Below are 17,908 nucleotides of genomic sequence, written 5' to 3' on the forward strand. Positions count from 1 at the left end.
GTCTGTCACTAGGCTGCATCCCAAAATCAGCGATGGCGAAACAGTTTATTCCAAATTATGTTTTTATTGCCGCTATAACAACTAAGTACTATAAACAAAATAAAATAAACTTTTAAGGGGGCAAACAAAAAAACAAACGCATTTTCTGGCTCGATATCAATACCTACTGTTGTTTAACTAGTGAATGGTACGGAACTATTCCTGCGCGATTCCGATTCGCACTTGGCCGGTTTTTTTAAGTAAGTATGTAATTAATTTCTACTGGTTTATTAATTATGAGTTTAAATATTACAATATACTAAAACAGCTTACACAATACACGACACTGTGTTATTTTGTGCTGTGCACTTTCTACTTATATTAAAAAATATATTTCTTGATAGCATACATCAGGCGCATTCAAGTGGAAGCAACTTTAATTATGGCGTGGTAGTTGGCGGAAGTTTTCCGAACTTTCCAGAGATGCAATGAGCTTATAAAAGTATCGAGGAAAGTTGTCTTTGAGCAGAGAGGCTATCTTCGACGTCCAAATTGCTAGCTCCTGTTATTTGCTCCTTGTTGCTTGTAAGTACCTGAAATGATTACTGAATCACGTTTATTAACTTCCGAAGAAACAGACATTATTGATTCTATTGTTTGTATTATTGTGACATTTAGACGACGCCCTGATACGAGGTTCGCGCCCAACAGCCCTCAGGCCGTTTGTTTTAAATTTTGTAACGGGTGAGAGCCTTCAGCGTTTCCCATTGATCCCGCCAAGTACCTACTTAAGACATTTGCGGCAAATTACGTAAAAAAAGATTAAACTAAGTACATTTGACCTAAAACAATTAATCTATTCTATCGATGTTTTTTTGTTAGAAACACAAATGAGTACTTATATTATTACAAATAAGATTGGTATCTGAATTAGTAGTAAGAAATAATACTTAGGTAATAAGATGTATACCTACCTACCTAACACCCGTACTTACCATAAGTCTGTCTCTGTTACCGTGCATATCTTTCCTGTAGGATAATTCCTTATTCATCTGGACTTTGACTGTTACTATTCAATTAAGGATTCGTGATTCAATTATAAGTTTTGAGAGCCGGAGTTTCAAGCTCAAGGTACCTATGCGCTTCGGTGCTTAAATTAATTCGTACTTTGAGATGTGATTATCTGTTTAGGGAGTGAGACAGTTACTGTTAGGTTCACCTGATTCTCTAGAGGATTTGTCACCACTTAGGTTTATTCGTAGTTAGGTATTTTGAAAAAAATACAAAATAATAATATTTAATACAGGATGTTATATCGTAACGAATTCTGATCATAACGAACAATTAAAAAAAAAAAAAACACAAAAGCACATGAATTTTGCGACGAAAATCATGGTCTGAATCTTCCCTCGAAAGTTTTCGTTACGGTGTCAAGCATCTGGCTCGAAGGACCATGTTAAATTGTGTGTAGATAGATCCATGAATATAAAATTAATTAAAAAGTAAAGAATTCATATTTTTTTAACCTTTTTTTTAAAGGTATTTTTATATGTTGCAATTGTCAACAACTAACATCCTAATTAATGTGACATTTAATATAAAGCCTACTTGTCTCTTTTCCGGTCTGCTGGAGATGTCTTAGAAATAAGCTAAACCGTTTGTCTGTCTTGTGTGTAATCTATTTGTCTTTATGTTCTATTTTCAATAAACTCTCCTCAATAGGTACGGACATATTGCGACAATAGGGAAGAAACACAAGCGAGATACATGGACTGCATTGGAGGAAGCCTAGGTACCTACTTCTTCTTCTAGACGGCCTCCGTGGTCCAGTGGTTTGAGCATTGGGCTCACGATTCCGAGGTCCCGGGTTCAAATCCTGGTGGGGACATATCACAAAAATCACGTTGTGATCCCTAGTTTGCTTAGGACATTACATGTTGATCCCGTGATTGTCCGAACGCAAGGTGACCCGTGCTTCGGAAGGCACGTTAAGCTGTTGGTCCTGGTTACTAGTCGTTACATAAGCCATGTCAGGGGCCTTTGGCGGTTCAATAGCCATGGTTGATGATGTTGGTAATCCACCTCACAAACCACACGATAGAAGAAGAAGGTACGTAGGTAGATAGATAGTAGTATCTATCTATGTCCCTAAAAGGCTGTACCTAAGTACCTACTAATGATACTGAGAATCTGTTATAACTAGTTCGCTCGTTCCTTGTACAGTGAATTTTACGTTTATTCGTGTTGCGCGGTTTCCTACGAAGCACTCGAATTAACTAAACGATTGTTTAAAGAAAGGAGGGCGATTACCCGCAATCTGAGTAAGTCGGACGGCGAAAGGAATCTGTTTAAATTGCACCTTTTAATTCGCCCTGGGAGAAACAGACGTCGATTCTGCGGCGCGCGGCGAACCGGAAAACAGCATCCCCATGCTGCCTTTAGTGCGCGGACTCCGGGAAAACAGTGCCGAGGTATGCTAATTAACTCCCTAGGCATCAACGAACAAAACCAGCTTTTATACAAACGGAATATTAATCTGTTTTCTTTCCCATTTTACGCGGCGACTCACCCGTAATCGCATAAACGAGCTCTCCTCATAACCTATTTGATTCATGACGCGTCACCGAACTTCCTCGTATTCTAATCCTCAATCCGAACTGCTTGCAGAACCAGTTAATTTAGTTTGCATAATGTTAATATCGGAAGGAATTAAGAGCTCTCGAATTTGGTACTGAATATCGGAAATCTAGTTAGATTATCTTATTTTAGTTCTGCAGTTAAAATTGTAATTTATTGAGCTTCAGACGCGCAGGAAGTCTTGCAGACTTTGTTAATAATTGCATCTAATGTTATAATAAATCGGCTTGAAACTTTCAGGATAGCCATTGAACTGGGTGCAGAGTGCGATATATTCGGGTTAATAGTGTAATTTTGCAAGCTCTTGGCAATATCTTGCGGTGAACTCTCCCGCCCTTCCGCCGACCCCGGCGGAGCTAGATTACATGCAACATTCTGTCGTTGGAACGTTCCATGAATATAATAACTCTGTTAAGGAATTGTTCCTGTTTGAGATGTATTCTATTATTAACCACAGAATTTAGGATTCTAAAGTACCTAGGGTTCGTTTAATGGTTGATGGGCCCTACACATTGCAAAAAAAAAAATCAACATAAACGATGAGCATTCTCCAGCTTGTTGCGTGTATCTGGATGAATCCAGAAATCTAAATGCGAAAGTAGATCGATTTTCTCTTTTTTAACGCAGGTAGGAAAGGAACTATTAGATAATTGGGCATGCTATCATTCGTTTATTACAGTTTATAGTACCTACATATTACTAAAGCATCTGCACCAGTATGAATGTCTCACCAACCAGCAAAAAAGGGGCGCGAGTTTCGTCATACATTATTTATATGGGGGCTCAATCGAAAACAGCGCCCAAAAATCAATAAGTATCTCGAAATCACAGAAAAAGAAGCTTGAGCCTAATCAAATAAAACGAGTAAAAGTTAAAATTGAACGAAGTGCGAATCTCAGACTTGAATAATTCATTAATTTCAGATGAAAGTGGAACAAAAGGAGTCGGGATTGAAAAAATCCTACACACTGAGTTTAAAAAAAGGAAATAAAACACGAAGTATCGTTTTAAAGAATATTTTTTTTTAATTTCAAATTGATTTTGAATTTCAAATCGCGCGCATCATTTTCCTTAACAACATTGCTTTTTTACCTGTAAAAAAAAATATGTAGGTACTTCTTGATTTTGAAATTACTTTTGATATTAGTACTAATATACCTCGAGTAAGTATGACGAAGTGCAAATTCGAATCTGCAGCGTAATCGCGTTGCGCGCGGGGCGAAATATGACCAACAAACGCCGCGAATTGCTATCTACGTTGATAGACGTCGTACGGCGATTGATCAAAGCCCTCGATATAGTTCGCGACACGCACGGCACTATTGCCGTGCCGCAAGGGCTGGAAGGTCTTGGGACATAATTACTTAAAGACATTAGTTTTCATAATTTTGCTGCTGAACCTTAATTGATACAATCTTGATCAATAAAGAATTTCAAAGACCTTCCGAACCGGTAGCGAAGTTTTGTGCCACTACATCTAGATATGCTCAACAACTTGATGAGAAGCTTTCTGCTTGGTGGGAAGGTCCTTGGTAAAGGGTGAATGGTTTGGTGTACTTATAAATTGTTTATCAGGCTACAATTAATAAAACAATGGTAACCATTAAATTACTCACTTTTCCTTTTCAGAGGTGAAATTCTCACAGACCTTTTACTGCGACGACGACGCTCTATTAACACAATAATAACTCTTATAACATTTTTTATATAGGTATAGATCGATGCACCAATGGCGTGAATATTTTTAAGGAATTTTATATTGCAAACATTACTTGAAGACCTTCGTCAATAACGTAAGAATCTTCATCATTTACAAGACATAATTGAACATGAATTAATACCTCACTTATTATGAATTTGTACTTACCGTCGTCATCAGCCTGAGCATGTAACTTAGGACTTTTTTCTGAAAGCGAAAGTACTTACACCTTAAATGACTGGCCTTTATATCTACCATAGATATCAGTGTCAAGATAGACCAGAGAACAGCGATCGATGAATGATCATTTCAAAAAGTTGATATATTTGACCATGTGCAGGATACCAAAAAGATGTACACAATATCAGCTGTTACGTAGTAGAGTCGACGCTTCGCAGTGCGCACAGGCTTATTTATTATGAATTTATGACTTCTCATTTAATTCATCGACATCCAGGGGACTTTCGTGTTGTTAATTCTCAATCAATTCGATTGAGGATTAAAATCGAATTTGCGTTTTCAAAAAGGAGTAGAAGAAAAGAAGAGAGGCTTAGCCCTGCAGTGGGACACAGATTCCCTACTGGAGTGGATATTAGAAAAAAACATGATTCAGTGGTTTTGAAATGTGACTGTATTGTATATTTACCTTCGGGTTCGTATTCAGCAGCTCCAAGGCCTCTGGTACTGTGCTTGGTGTCTACATCGGAATCTGAAAATTATTTGAATGTCATATGAAAGAGGATTTTGGCAATCGCACACCAATGACAGCCAATAGTAATAATTTGTAGTTACATATCGTTTCTCTGCTTTTTACGAGGTCTAGATGGATGTCCGGGCCAATTTGTAACTAATAATAGTAAAACGAAAGGTTTTCATATGCAGGTTAAAGCATATACATAACCCCCTTTATCATAATACTACATTAGGTAATTATATTGGTGATATGTCGATATTCTTAGCTCGGCGTTTATGTAAGTAATAATTATACACATTCTATAAAGATAATACGTACACAAGTTAAATGTCAATACAAAATTTTAGACTGTAGCTTAGTGGACTATGAATCAAAATGAATAATTTAAAAATGTATAATTACCGTCTTCGTCGTCAACGTCGTCATCAGACCCTCCACTGGCCTTAGGTGGCGGAGACTTGGATTCAGCAGACTTGGACTCCTCACTCGAAGCCTGTTGATGACCGCTTTTAACTTCCTTTTTTTTCTTACTTTTATGAGTCTGGTTCGTGTACAGAACGTAACGATGTGGTTGAACACATATTATATACATGCCAATGTATTAATATAAAGAAATGAGAATACGAACAGAATGATTCAAATTGTGTTCATCAATCTTCTATGCTTCTAATTTGCTTCTATGCTGTTCTGGGAGCATATAAAAAACATAGAACACGTTCAGCTGCTTCTCTTCCCGGGCATGTCGTAAAAACCGACAGAGGGATTGTGTCCTCTAACATGATGGACTAATGTTATGGGCGATAGGCTGATCCCTTATCACCATAAGGTTCATCATATCCATCTTTGGACTTCGTATCAACAGTGGCTGCAAGTTGTCTTTGATTACTTGTGGCTCTGCCCACCCCATTAGGGATTACGGGCGTGAGTTTATGTATGTATGTATGTATGTGTTCATCAACTGTCATTGCAGACTGCACTTTTGACTTTTGTTTACTGTATTTTATTGGGCTATTGAAGTACCTACGTACATATTTATTACAAGATTTGTAAGAAGTAAGCTTGCTACGTCAGATAATGCATCGTGACTTTCTATAAGGTATCTAGGTAAAAGTAATAGAGGGTTAGAGTACGAAATGCCTAACAAAAACTTTCGTGGTGATCACATTTTCGCCAATAATTATTTCATTTTCGATGGTTTATTTTTTAATGGACGGTTGCAATTATTTCAACAGTTCAGGAAACCTAAATAGTTATTTAGCATTGCTGTTTTTCTTCAGAAATTGCCTAATATGAAGTTATTCAATTACTTTACTGACCTTTTTGTCTGCGGCTTTAGGACTTTCATTTTCTTCCTTGTTGTCACCACTTTCACTTCCCGAATCAGCTCTTACAGAAGGTTTGGCGTGCGGACCAGATTTATCTTTACTATCTCCCCCTTTCTTTTTGTCATCTCCTGCCCTTGGATTGTATTCTCGTGATTCTGAAATCTCCTTATTTTTTACCTATTGTGATTCGACTTTGAAATCATATTTTTATAAAGGTGCTAATATTTCTAAGTTTAAATATGTAATTCTAAAAGGAGATAACTAATTTATTAAAGTAGCCAATAAGTAGTAACAAATGATCTTTAGAAAAAGGGTCTTGCGATATATGTTATGGTCAAAAGTTGATGTAGTAGAACCACAGAATATAGATCGATCTTACCTTGACATTAGGGTTAAGATTGTTTTATTACATCGATCCTAACTACATACATATACTAAATAAATAATAGGTTGGTACGTGTTCCCGAAATAAACCTATGCTTAACTTTATTTAGTTACCTTCAAAGTCTCGTATTCTCAGTGACGGTGCGCCATTTTCCCCATGTGTTAAATCAAAACCTATCTTCAAATTGACTGAAATATTATAAGCAAGAAACGAATCAATTATGTATTCGTTATGAAAGTAGAAACGGTAAAAAAACTACATATTACATACAAGTTTTGTCGTCCTCTGGGACTGGATATGCGAGCACGGTGACTACTAAAACCTAGAAGATAAATAAGTTCGTTATTATCCACAATGCTATACAATAAATAAGCAGAATAGCTTACCGTAAGGAAATAACATGGTCTTAAAATGTGGCAGCCTGGCATAATCATGATGGACTAGTGGGCATATTTCAAAACGGAAATGTAATAAGCGTCGACGCGCTATGATTTTAATTTTAAGTAATATAAACAATGGGCTTTATCGTCGGCACGTTTTAATTTGTTTTATGGCCTTTGGTGTAAAAACTTAAAATACCGGATATAATAATGATAGATAATAGTCAGGTAGATGGTTCAGAATTTCGTATCGCTTTAAGACCGGTTATCAGTAATACAAATTGTTTAAACTTGGCGACTCAACGTCTGAAGCTAGGGAAATCCTCAACTCCGGAGAGTGCAGTATAACGACTGCAGGCAGAGATTCAGCTGCGAGCAGAGGGATTTGCCGACTCTCCGAGAAAAATGAATAGAATAAATCCAGCACCCGGTCGTTGAAAGTTAAACTAAATTATGATGTGTGCTAGGAATCTCGATTTAGTACCCAAGTATGCTCATTCGCCGTACTTGGTTTATCTTAAATATTTCCTTAATACACTTAAATTAATATCGTCTCAAAAAAGTTAAGAGCATTCCCTTCCAGGAGGGATTGTGTAAAATCATATCCATTATACATAACGCAATATGAGCGGAGATAATGTGTGCCGCGGGCGAGACAAATTTGCTAACTTTTTCTGTTGAACAACCTCTTTATGTGAAATGGTTAGCGCCGAGAATTTCCGCGCAAAGTATTATTAGCGAAGTTAGAATATTAATGCGCGTAATTTATTTTTTAATACGCGGTCTTTTTATATGCATACTGGATTTGGAAAATATATCTTAACATTATAACATTATGTAGCAATGACAAAGTATAATGATTATCTATATAATTAGGTCTTTATACGAATAAGTTCTGATTTGATAATGCAATATTTAAAGGAATAAGTAGATAGGTTTCGTTTTAGAACCGTGTAGATTGATGCAAATGAATATATTTACTCAACATTGAATTACATTAGGGCACAATTATGGTTATAAGGTATAGAAGCAGGATACTAAAACAATACTCGTTTAGACTCATTTCCAAGAATAATGTTTGATTAGTGTTATGGCTTTTCCATATCTACACTAATACTACAAAGAGTAAAGATTTTTTATTTTTTTTATGTTTGTAACGAATAAACTCGGAAACTACTGGACCGATTAAAAAAATATATGTATTTCACCATTAGATCAATACATTATCACTGAGTAACACATGCTTTATTATTTCAAAATGTTTAAAAAGTAATGTCCGTCCGTCGTGTATCCATCTTAGGACTTCGTATCAACAGTGGCTGCAAGTTGTCTTTGATTACTTGTGGCTCTGCCCACCCCATTTGGGATTACGGGCGTGAGTTTATGTATGTATGTATGTATGTAATGTCCATCCGTGGGAAGCCGAGACGGGCCGCTGCGCTGCGCTAGTATTCCAAGAACGAAACTCTTCACAATTATTTCCTAATGCATTCGACCAATAACTGTCAGGTTTGACCGCAATTTCGCAAATATTGTCTCAACGATCCAGATTGTCCAAATGCTAGCAAAAACCGACAGCTTAAAATTTACATGAAAAGTACGTGGCTTAACGTTAGCGCGGGGACGTGTTTTTACCTTCGGCTTTAAATGCTCACTCTTTATTCGAAATTGGCTCCGAGGCTTATTGGATAAAAGGATTATAAAATGTTGGCATTTCAGTATAGAAACTAATTTTCGTCTGTTGTTTGCCTGCGAAAGTGTCCCCTTCGTACCACTGTATTCTATTTTATCCGCCATAATCAAATCATCTACTTACAGTACAAACGATTGTTGTAGAGATGCAAATATATGTAAATAGATAAGTACGTAAATAAGTTTTCGAAACGGTACAAAAGATTTGAACGGAATTCTAAATGTATCTGTTAGCCAAATTCGCGCTAGTAGCTAAGTATACTTTTTTATATACTAAGTAAATAAGTTTTTTTTTAAAGTTAGGTAAGTACTAAAAGAAGATGACATTTTCTGTTCTGTGATATTTCCGTAGAAAATACTTTGGGTTTCACATTTTTGGGTGTTAATTATGTATACATACTGTGTGTGATTGATTACTTTCTGGCTATATTTATAGTCGGGAGGTATAGGTCCTTACCTACTGTATGTAATGAAGACACGATGCAAATAAATTACTCAGTAGAATAATAACAGATTATACTCTGCAAGAGCAGTTTGTACGGCCCAGGTGACAAATGGGAGGTATTTTAGTACACCCCTCGCGTGACCGACCAAAACGAAACTATCGCATGACTTCCATAGCTCATAAACTTCCCTTTATGAATGTCTTTCAAAGACTTTGTTGGCAAAAGTTTTCCATGGCAAACTCGTGTAAGATTTGACGTACCTAACCACAATATCTTGCGATTGCCAAAACCATAAAATTTTCTCGTAATAAATTTACAAAAATATAATTTAGGGGACACCCGGACTTGAACCGGGGACCTATCGATCTGCAGTCGATTGCTCTACCACTGAGCTATATCCCCGTTGACAATACACGTTAAAATAGTAATTATTTCCAACTAATCAATGACGTAACACTAACGTGTCACGTCGCGGAAGAGAAAACAGAAGTTGTAAACATAGGTAGGTACGTGTCATATTTTCTTTCAATTAAATTGTATGCACTTTAAAATAAATTCTACTTCATTGTGATACGGTTCATGAATTTTATTACACGTTAATAATTGTATTGCAGAATGTAGGGCGCATGCATGCCAGTGCTCGTAAGTGGTGGAATAAAATCTGCGTTGTCACTTCTCGCTACGTGATAACTTGGTTTACAGCCGGCATTATGAAGTCTGAATATAAGCGTACAATTTCTAGGTACAGAAGTAAAATTGCCAAAAAATGTTGTTTCTTAACTGGTTCTTGGATTTTAAAATGGATCTTGACTTCTGAGACGCTACTCTTGTTGGAAACTAATGATATGACCAGTGCTCTCCAGAATGAATACATAGTTTAACTAGACGACTAACTGATAAGAGAATGTTTATTGGAAATATTTTGATTATGATAATTTTTAAAGTTGGTACCTGCGATATTCTCTGTTCATTGAGCCATGACGTCGTAGATCTATTGATGATACATTGGAAACTCTTCTTCTTCTTCTTATCTTGTGGGTTGTGAGGTGGAATACCAACCCCATCACCCTGGTCTCCGGATTACTATTGAGCCGCCAGGCTTCTGACATGACTCATGTAATGACTACGTACTTACATCAGTAAGTAGTACTTAACCGGGACCAACGACTTAACGTGCCTTCCGAAACACGGATCGTCTTACTTTCGGACAATCAGATAATCAGCCTGTAATGTCCTAACCAAACTAGGGATCACAAAGTGTGTGATACGTCCCCACCGGCATTCGAACTCGGGGCCTTCCGATCGTGAGAACAACGCTCAACCACTGGATCACGGAGGTCGTTGATTGGAAACTAAGTAAATAGGTATTCGAAGAATATCTACTATGTCAAGAAAAAGGTAGCAAAATCCTTGTGTATAAAAGAAGTAATGAGAAGAGTGCAGTGTGTCGTTGTTGTCCCATCGCATATGTTGTTTACTGAATAGCACAGAATGAGGGTTGAAACGTTGAGAACTAGAAGCTCTATTGTCTGATTTGAATCTAAAAGAGACGTCTATGGAAGTTTGGCCTCGTCGATACACTGAATAAATATTTTTTTAATGAATTTAATCTACCGCTTAAGTGAAGAACACAAACTGACCTGTTTTATATAGGGTGTTGTTAGTGACACCGTACCGAATAATGAGACAGATGAGCGTAAAATTATTTATTCTTTTGTTTTTTTTTTTGGAGCCGGAGGCGGTCCGGTGTGGGCTTTTAGAGTAGGTAGTTTTGGACGAAGCTTGTTGTGGTTTTGTTTTTGTATTTTGACGAAGCTTGTGCGGATTTTATTATGTATAATTTCAATATGCTTTCCATTTTTTTTAAAGAATGATGGTACTGACGAACCCTGTGGTGGATTAAAATTTTGTTTATTGTTATCTTTTTACTGATTGTTTAAATTATTTTCAATTCCATATTTTTTCGATGGAAAATTTACACTTAACATTAACTCAGAATTATGAGCTGAATCATCCTATTCAGTATTTGGTACGGTGTCACACACCCTATATATATTTTACAACAACATTGACGAGTTACTATCACGCACTATTTACAATGCACGTTTTGTAACAATTAACCACACTGGCAAACTGTCGGCTCTACTACGTAAATAAAAGTACAAATTGTTCAATATAGGTTTAATTAACCAATGATCAAATTGGTTGGAAAAAACATTGTGTACTACTGAAATTTAAATATTGTACCTATTAATTAAATGTTGTTTGCAAGGTTGTTAATGTTGATGATGAATGTTATTGTATGGGCAGCTGTAAGTAGATGTTTTTTGTAGTTTTCAGCTTTTATAAATAATTAAATATTTTACTAGTCTGTCTGTTTGTGTCTATGTTATGATTAATGATTGATGAATTTGGGGGAAGCAAGAGAAGTGTGTCAGAATCGAAGAAAATGGAATTCCATAGTCTCTGCTTACCCCGGTGGCAAATAGGCGTGAGTTTATGTATGTATGTATTTCTGTCTAAAACGTACGTGTCTTGCAAATATGTAAAGAAATCGTTTGGTATAATGTTAAAGTAGATTTAATATCTACCGAGTATTTTTTTAAATATTACCTACTACATTTTGCATACAAGATTTACGTATAAAACGATTGTTATGCTGCGCCTGAAAAGTGGGAGCGGTTAGGTAAAATGCACTATCTCTCGAACTCAGCTCGAGAAGGATTTCATAGCGCTCGTGGACGCATACAGCTCACAAATCCACTCAAAGCCTCTGGAATAAAAACCACTGAACCAGACGACGTAAAAATTCCGATTACTTCATAAATCTTATTCAAAAATTAAAACATTTAATACGTAACTTTTGCGTATCCACAGATGTTATTAATATTATGACCTTCTTCAATGTTCATCTAAGATTGTTGTTTGTTATAAACTCACCCACTTCTGCGTCACACAATATGCTTCTTTCTAAGGTTCGATGAATTATCTAGTATTTTTACAAATAAAGAACCTGACCACATATGCTTTATCCGGAAGTAACACTAGAAACGCTGATGTGGTAGCGAGAAAAACCACCAGCTATAAATAGGATTAGACCGGACGTTCGGCGCCTCAAGATGGGTAATAGGCGTCGTGGTAGACCCCGAAACAGGTGGCGTGACTACTTTAACGCTTACCCGGAGGGACTGACCGGAGTACCAAAGAGCAAGGGGAAACCTTTGCCCAGCAGTAAAAAGTATCATTTATATTTTGTAATACTAGGTAAATTAAATGAAATTGTATTTTTATATCAATTTATTCAATTTTATACTTTATCATACCGTGGAATGATTTTTTTGTTGTTTGCGATGTTACTTGGGAATACTTGGCAACGAAGATATGTATTCCTTGTCTATTTCATATTTATCCAACAAATTTTCAATTTCAGTGTCAAGCTCTGAAAATGTTTTTTCCGCTGATTCTATAATCTTAGAATAACTGAACCACTTAACCTGCGGAAAAGATTTAATTTTGCTATATATATAGTCTTGCAGATCTTCCTGCTCCTTATGTATTACGTCTGGATCTTGTTTTATTTCATTGTTTATATTTTTCCAAAAATGAGTAGTCAGCGATAGAACACGCAATTGATCTGTTAATCGTAGGACTTCAATGTCATGTGCTCTAAAAAGATTGTCAATACCTTGGTGTTCTAGTACCGTCGGACATCTTTCAATTAAATCGTAAAGCTCTGCTTTATGCAAATTGGAATTGCATGGGATATTTCTTTCTTTAAGCCATTGCAGCATTTCATTCTTTGTGTGATATCTAGATATCGGTGTTGCAGTTACAGTCCCGTGTAGAGCATTATTCATTACGACCACACTGGAGGGTTTCATGACCGGCAAAAGTATATGCAGAAGCCACTTTTTGTAACAATTTGAGTCGTAATAGAAGAACATACCACTGATATAGCCATCTTGTGAAACTACATGAATAAATACGGTTTTCCGTGTGGCAGGGAATGTTACATCAATGCTCGGTATTTTGATATAATTGCCGCTCTCTATAATTCTTTCATCCAAGTAGTAAATATGCTTGCCCATAGATCTAAACTTTAATATTTTCTTTGCATAGTGGAATCTATCAAACGTGAACTTTGGATCTTCCATAAGAATGTTCCCGGGATTTGTTTTCGTTTTTATATAAGAGTATCCAAGTGTCTTTAATGTTTGTTCTGCTGTTGGTAAATCTAGTGTCAGTTGTATCTGTTTTTTTAATTCTTCATAAATGTCTTCATAACTTGGTGCCCCTTTTACAGTATAGAATGTTTTCATAATTTTAAGTAGTGATATGCGGCACGATAGGTCAAAATCTTCGATATTTGTCTCTCGAGATGGGATCAGAATAGTCGTAGGTAGCGCGTTATCTTCTTTTTGTTCATGTGCCGTTAATTGTATTTCCTCAACAGCAAGCATTTCGTTTAGGTTATCAGGGATGATTTTTTTTTCATCTGCACTAATAGATGTAGTTAAATCATCTTCGGTGTCCATTTTGGGGTCTATACCAGAAATTATATTATACAAATTAGTATGTTGACATTGTACGTGTTTGTAGAAATAATATATATGAAACTTAATCAATGAAGAATAATTTTAGACATAATAAAAATAACATGTTATATAAATTTATTGCTTTTTGAGAGCCCGCGTCCCTAGGTATATACTGAGGTACCTACCTACTTCCTAGTTTTACAAAACTGTATGTACCTACTATAAAGATTCCCTTACGTATCTGACACTTAACTGTCGACAGCTTTACAATACAAAAAATAAACATTGGTTGATCGAATTTCTTTAACTTCAGTTAGGTACTTCATCTATGTAAGTACCTAAATAAAAGTATTATTCTTAATTCAAGAACCTCGATTAATAAAGATAGATACTGTTTGGGAGCGGACTTTTCTCTTTACTTCTGCCGATAATGATCAATAAAATGTAAAATTTCAAAAAGCTTTAAACGATTATTGTTTTTTTTAGGTTACAGTAGTTAATGCGTTCATATTTCACAGTAGTCCGAAAAAATACACATTAAATGATACAAATTTAAGTTTAAAACATACCCATAATTTTTAGAAACAACCACTTTACGAGAACTGACGATTATTAACACACAATATTAAAACAAAACAAAACCAGGATTCAGCAGTAGTGTCAGCTTGATAATAAATACGTTCTGTTGTACGAATATTATGTTCCTTATAGAACATTTCTGTGATTTAAATCTAACACTTTTTTAAGCATTAGGAAAACTTTTAATAAAATTGACTATTTTATTTATTAACTACAACTATTTTAATTAGTAAAACTGAATCGGCAAGAACAAAATGCTTACTAACATCATAACTTGGTTAAAAAATATTTCAAATCAAACAGTAGCGTGGAACGGAACGGATCCGCATCTGCACGAGTGAAAGAGACAAATTGCTGTCGTCTTCTCAACTTAGATATCACTTAATTCCTTTAAAGCCTACCAGATGGCGTTGTAGGTACCAATTTTTTGAGCTAAGATGTTTTCCCGTCAATTAAAATCTAAAAAGAAATTCGAAATCTAACCATTTTTAATTTTAAATAATAAAATAAATGGAATGATTGTATCCAATATTAACCGTACAAAAGCCGTTGAACTTGTTATTTAGCGGTTTAAGGGTATCGCATTGTAAACAGTCTCTTTAAAATATAAAGAATATGGGTACTTTCATAATTAATTTCTTAGATTTAGTAGTTACCTAGAAGTTCGCTTAGGTTAATGAAAGATGATTTAGCTCTGGTATCTATTATTGTTTATTCTGTCTGTGTCAAAGAAAGTGATTTTAATAAGGCTGGTAGGTATTACATTATGGTTAACTATTATTAAATACCTGTAAGTAGTGTAAACACGTAATTTAATTTTACCTTTCAAGATGGTACTTGCATTAGGATTTTTAAATTAGAACCGAACCACGAGATATTAAATACTTTTTCAGTGAGTTTAGCGACTAAGTAAATAGTCCTCACCTCTGCGTTTGGCTTTGATCAACTTTAATTAAAGCTCTTGCGGATTTCTTAGTTTTTAAATTGCTTGTTACGCTGAAGCGTAATTAAGGAAATTACGCAGCACTTACTTTTTTGAAAGGTAAGCTGGGCAATGTTGGGTCCAGACGTACTACTAACTTACTAAAGAGTACATTTCTTCATTTATAAGACCACGTAGCTGTGCTTTTTATATTTCAGTGTAGGTAGGTACGTACATAAGACACGCAAGAAATTTTCCAAGTGCAATTTTTCTAGCTCCGTATAGGAAGCGACGTTCGCTGGGGCAGTTATTCTGTGTTATAGTGAAGCCGTGTTCCCGCAGTCGACCATAGTACATCACGTAGTCGCCCGTAGAACGTAAACAAACCAGCGGGGCGGCTTGACGCCCGGGGATGTTTATCGGGAAGCCCCGCGATGTATGTCGACGGGAACTCCACTTTAAATTTTTAAACATTCCTTACATACGAGCACGACAGAGCGGGTCAAACTTACATCACCGGCTCGGAGAAATCTTTATGCTCGGACACTAGAAAAATTGTGTTTGTTTCCAAACGCGCCGCCGAGGGCAAAATTGTGTGGAAGTTTTTTCTTCTTTGTAGGTGTTACGTTCTGTTTAACGGGTGGGGACGTGTCTGCTACGGAAGATAAGGCGCGAGCTTGGGAAGCGAGAGCGGTTTTAAACGTTCTTTGTCTAAAAACATAAGAGAATGACACTCGACTTTTACATACAAAATTGCGGGCAGGGGTTTCCCGCCCCACACATTAATATTCGTAACAAAATTTGCACGTAATTGACAATTTTATTATCAGTGTTACCTGGCGCGCGAGTGCAATAATTTCATTTATAATGCTCGTTGTATAATATAGTATCATGAGCAGCATTAGTATTCTGGGGGGTTTGTAAAAAATGGATGACACTGCAAAAAAGTTGTGCGAATAATTCTCCCTCGGGCATATGTTGTGTGGGCTGGTATTATTGCATAATGTAACATGGTGACGCGAACCGAGGCGCATCGCAGTGCAGAGTCACTGTATTGTTCAGAGCCCCGCGGAGGTAATTGTGGGTTGCGCTCTCGACGAATAATTGCGCTTTGCTATTGCAGTTCAAAACACTTTTTCAACCGTTGCCTTTTTGAATGTGTCGAATATCATTCTTCGGAATAATGAAGAATTTTCTAGAGTCTAGCGCGATGTTATAGCGTCTTTGTGATGACTCATACGTCTGCAAGTACCGCGTTGATTAACCATAAACTGGGTGCTCTGTCTAGCCGGCGATATTATTTAATCGATAAGAAAGTGAGACTAGTGTACATGAAAAACAGAACAATGTTTTATTTTTAGTTTCTTTTATAGCAGCAGCGTGGTGGAGTATGCTCCATACCCCCTCCGGTTGATTGAGGAGGCCTGTGACCAGGAGTGGGACGTATGTATGCTGTTTATGTTACCTAAAGGTCTCTTTAAACCTACGAAAGCTTGAAATAATAATTTCTTCATAAACCCATTACCAGGGGTCTCAGTAGAGCAGCAGTAGTAGGTAATTTTATGTGATTTCTACGACTTTTCTGCCAATTATAGGGTGGTAATTTTGTTACTACCTGTTCATCGCTTTCAGTTTAGGACGCGAATACCAACGGTTGCAAGATATCTGAACACTTGTGAACTTACTAGTGTCATATCATTAGGATTACTGACAGGAGTTTGTAAAATAATAAGTAAATAATAAGTGTTTGTAATAAGGCCGCCTATTGTGCTTATGTTTTTATTCGTATGTTTATGTCATTTGTATATGTCGTTGTAAAATAAAGTATTATTGATTGATTGAGTTTGTGTACAGTCACGAGTACTAATATGTATACACTTTGAAACCATGTCATATTAACTTTTTTGACAAATTAATCCATAAGTCTCATTAAATGTCAAATATGATAGTGCGACAGGGTTCTAAAGTGGGTACATGATATTGCTCATGACCGTAATGTGTAATTGTGAGTCTTATCAAATAATTCTCACTTTAGTTATATAAAAAAGCGTCCATAGAACGCGCTACCGGGACACAATTCGGACACTCCATACAAAAACCACATTCTTACCGCGTATGTGCGAGCGACACCAACAGCACGCGCGCGTTCTCAAATCAAATCAAATCTTACATACTTCTAAATTTCAACAATCAGGCAATGACAACATGAATACAGTACAATTTGGGCGTTCTCCTTTATTCCTAGCGGCTTACGGCTATTTAGACTGAAGTAAGACCCGGAGGGGTGAGGTAAATCTAATCTGGTCCCCGTTACGAATTGGTGCGGGGAGTTACCGTTCTGCAGGTAAGTTTCTTTATTCTATGACCGGAGCGTCCCCACTAAAAAACGGGCTGGTCGAAAATTCCCGAGAGTGACGTCAGACCGTGCTTAAAGTGTAGGTGGTAGATGGTGGTAGGTTGGTAAATGGAGTGCCGCCTGAGCTCGTTAAAGACAGGCTATTGACGGAACGTCCGTAACGATCACGCTGCAGTCGCATCCGTCAATGACAAGCGTTGCATCACGCCACTTCGCCGCTGTAGTTCCAGGATGCTCGTAGCACTGTTTTTGTACGCGGTCGGAAAAAACCTGTAGAAA

General features: G+C 36.6%; 2 protein-coding genes and 1 non-coding gene across 3 annotated transcripts; all 3 read right to left on the bottom strand.

Annotated features, from left to right (window-relative positions):
* Nucleotides 1-424: 424 nt before the first annotated feature.
* LOC126370393 (nuclear ubiquitous casein and cyclin-dependent kinase substrate 1-like) lies at nt 425-10,111 on the bottom strand. Its single transcript, XM_050015231.1, has 7 exons — nt 9,971-10,111; nt 6,990-7,041; nt 6,833-6,907; nt 6,326-6,489; nt 5,412-5,502; nt 4,962-5,024; nt 425-572 (listed from the first exon to the last, which is right to left on the bottom strand). Exons 1-7 carry the CDS (start codon nt 10,109-10,111, stop codon nt 535-537), a joined length of 624 nt encoding a protein of 207 aa, XP_049871188.1. The 3' UTR covers nt 425-534.
* Nucleotides 9,568-9,639, bottom strand: Trnac-gca (transfer RNA cysteine (anticodon GCA)). The gene has a single exon. It is a non-coding gene; the product is annotated as a tRNA-Cys (tRNA).
* A 2,405-nt stretch (nt 10,112-12,516) lies between the features above and the next one.
* On the bottom strand, nt 12,517-14,430 carry LOC126370087 (uncharacterized). The gene is made up of 2 exons (XM_050014806.1): nt 14,342-14,430; nt 12,517-13,780 (listed from the first exon to the last, which is right to left on the bottom strand). Exons 1-2 carry the CDS (start codon nt 14,343-14,345, stop codon nt 12,591-12,593), a joined length of 1,194 nt encoding a protein of 397 aa, XP_049870763.1. The 5' UTR covers nt 14,346-14,430; the 3' UTR covers nt 12,517-12,590.
* Nucleotides 14,431-17,908: the final 3,478 nt, after the last annotated feature.

Source organism: Pectinophora gossypiella, chromosome 10 (assembly GCF_024362695.1).
Source record: "Pectinophora gossypiella chromosome 10, ilPecGoss1.1, whole genome shotgun sequence".
Lineage (NCBI taxonomy): Eukaryota > Metazoa > Arthropoda > Insecta > Lepidoptera > Gelechiidae > Pectinophora > Pectinophora gossypiella.

Coding starts and splice junctions, on each gene's coding strand:
- LOC126370393 (XM_050015231.1), bottom strand. CDS start 10,111: ATGTATTCATTCTGGAGAGCACTGGTCATATCATTAGTTTCCAACAAG. Junction 6,908..6,989: donor CCCAGAGGACGACAAAACTT/GTATGTAATATG, acceptor ATAATATTTCAG/TCAATTTGAAGATAGGTTTT. Junction 5,025..5,411: donor CGACGTTGACGACGAAGACG/GTAATTATACAT, acceptor AATAATTTTCAG/ATTCCGATGTAGACACCAAG.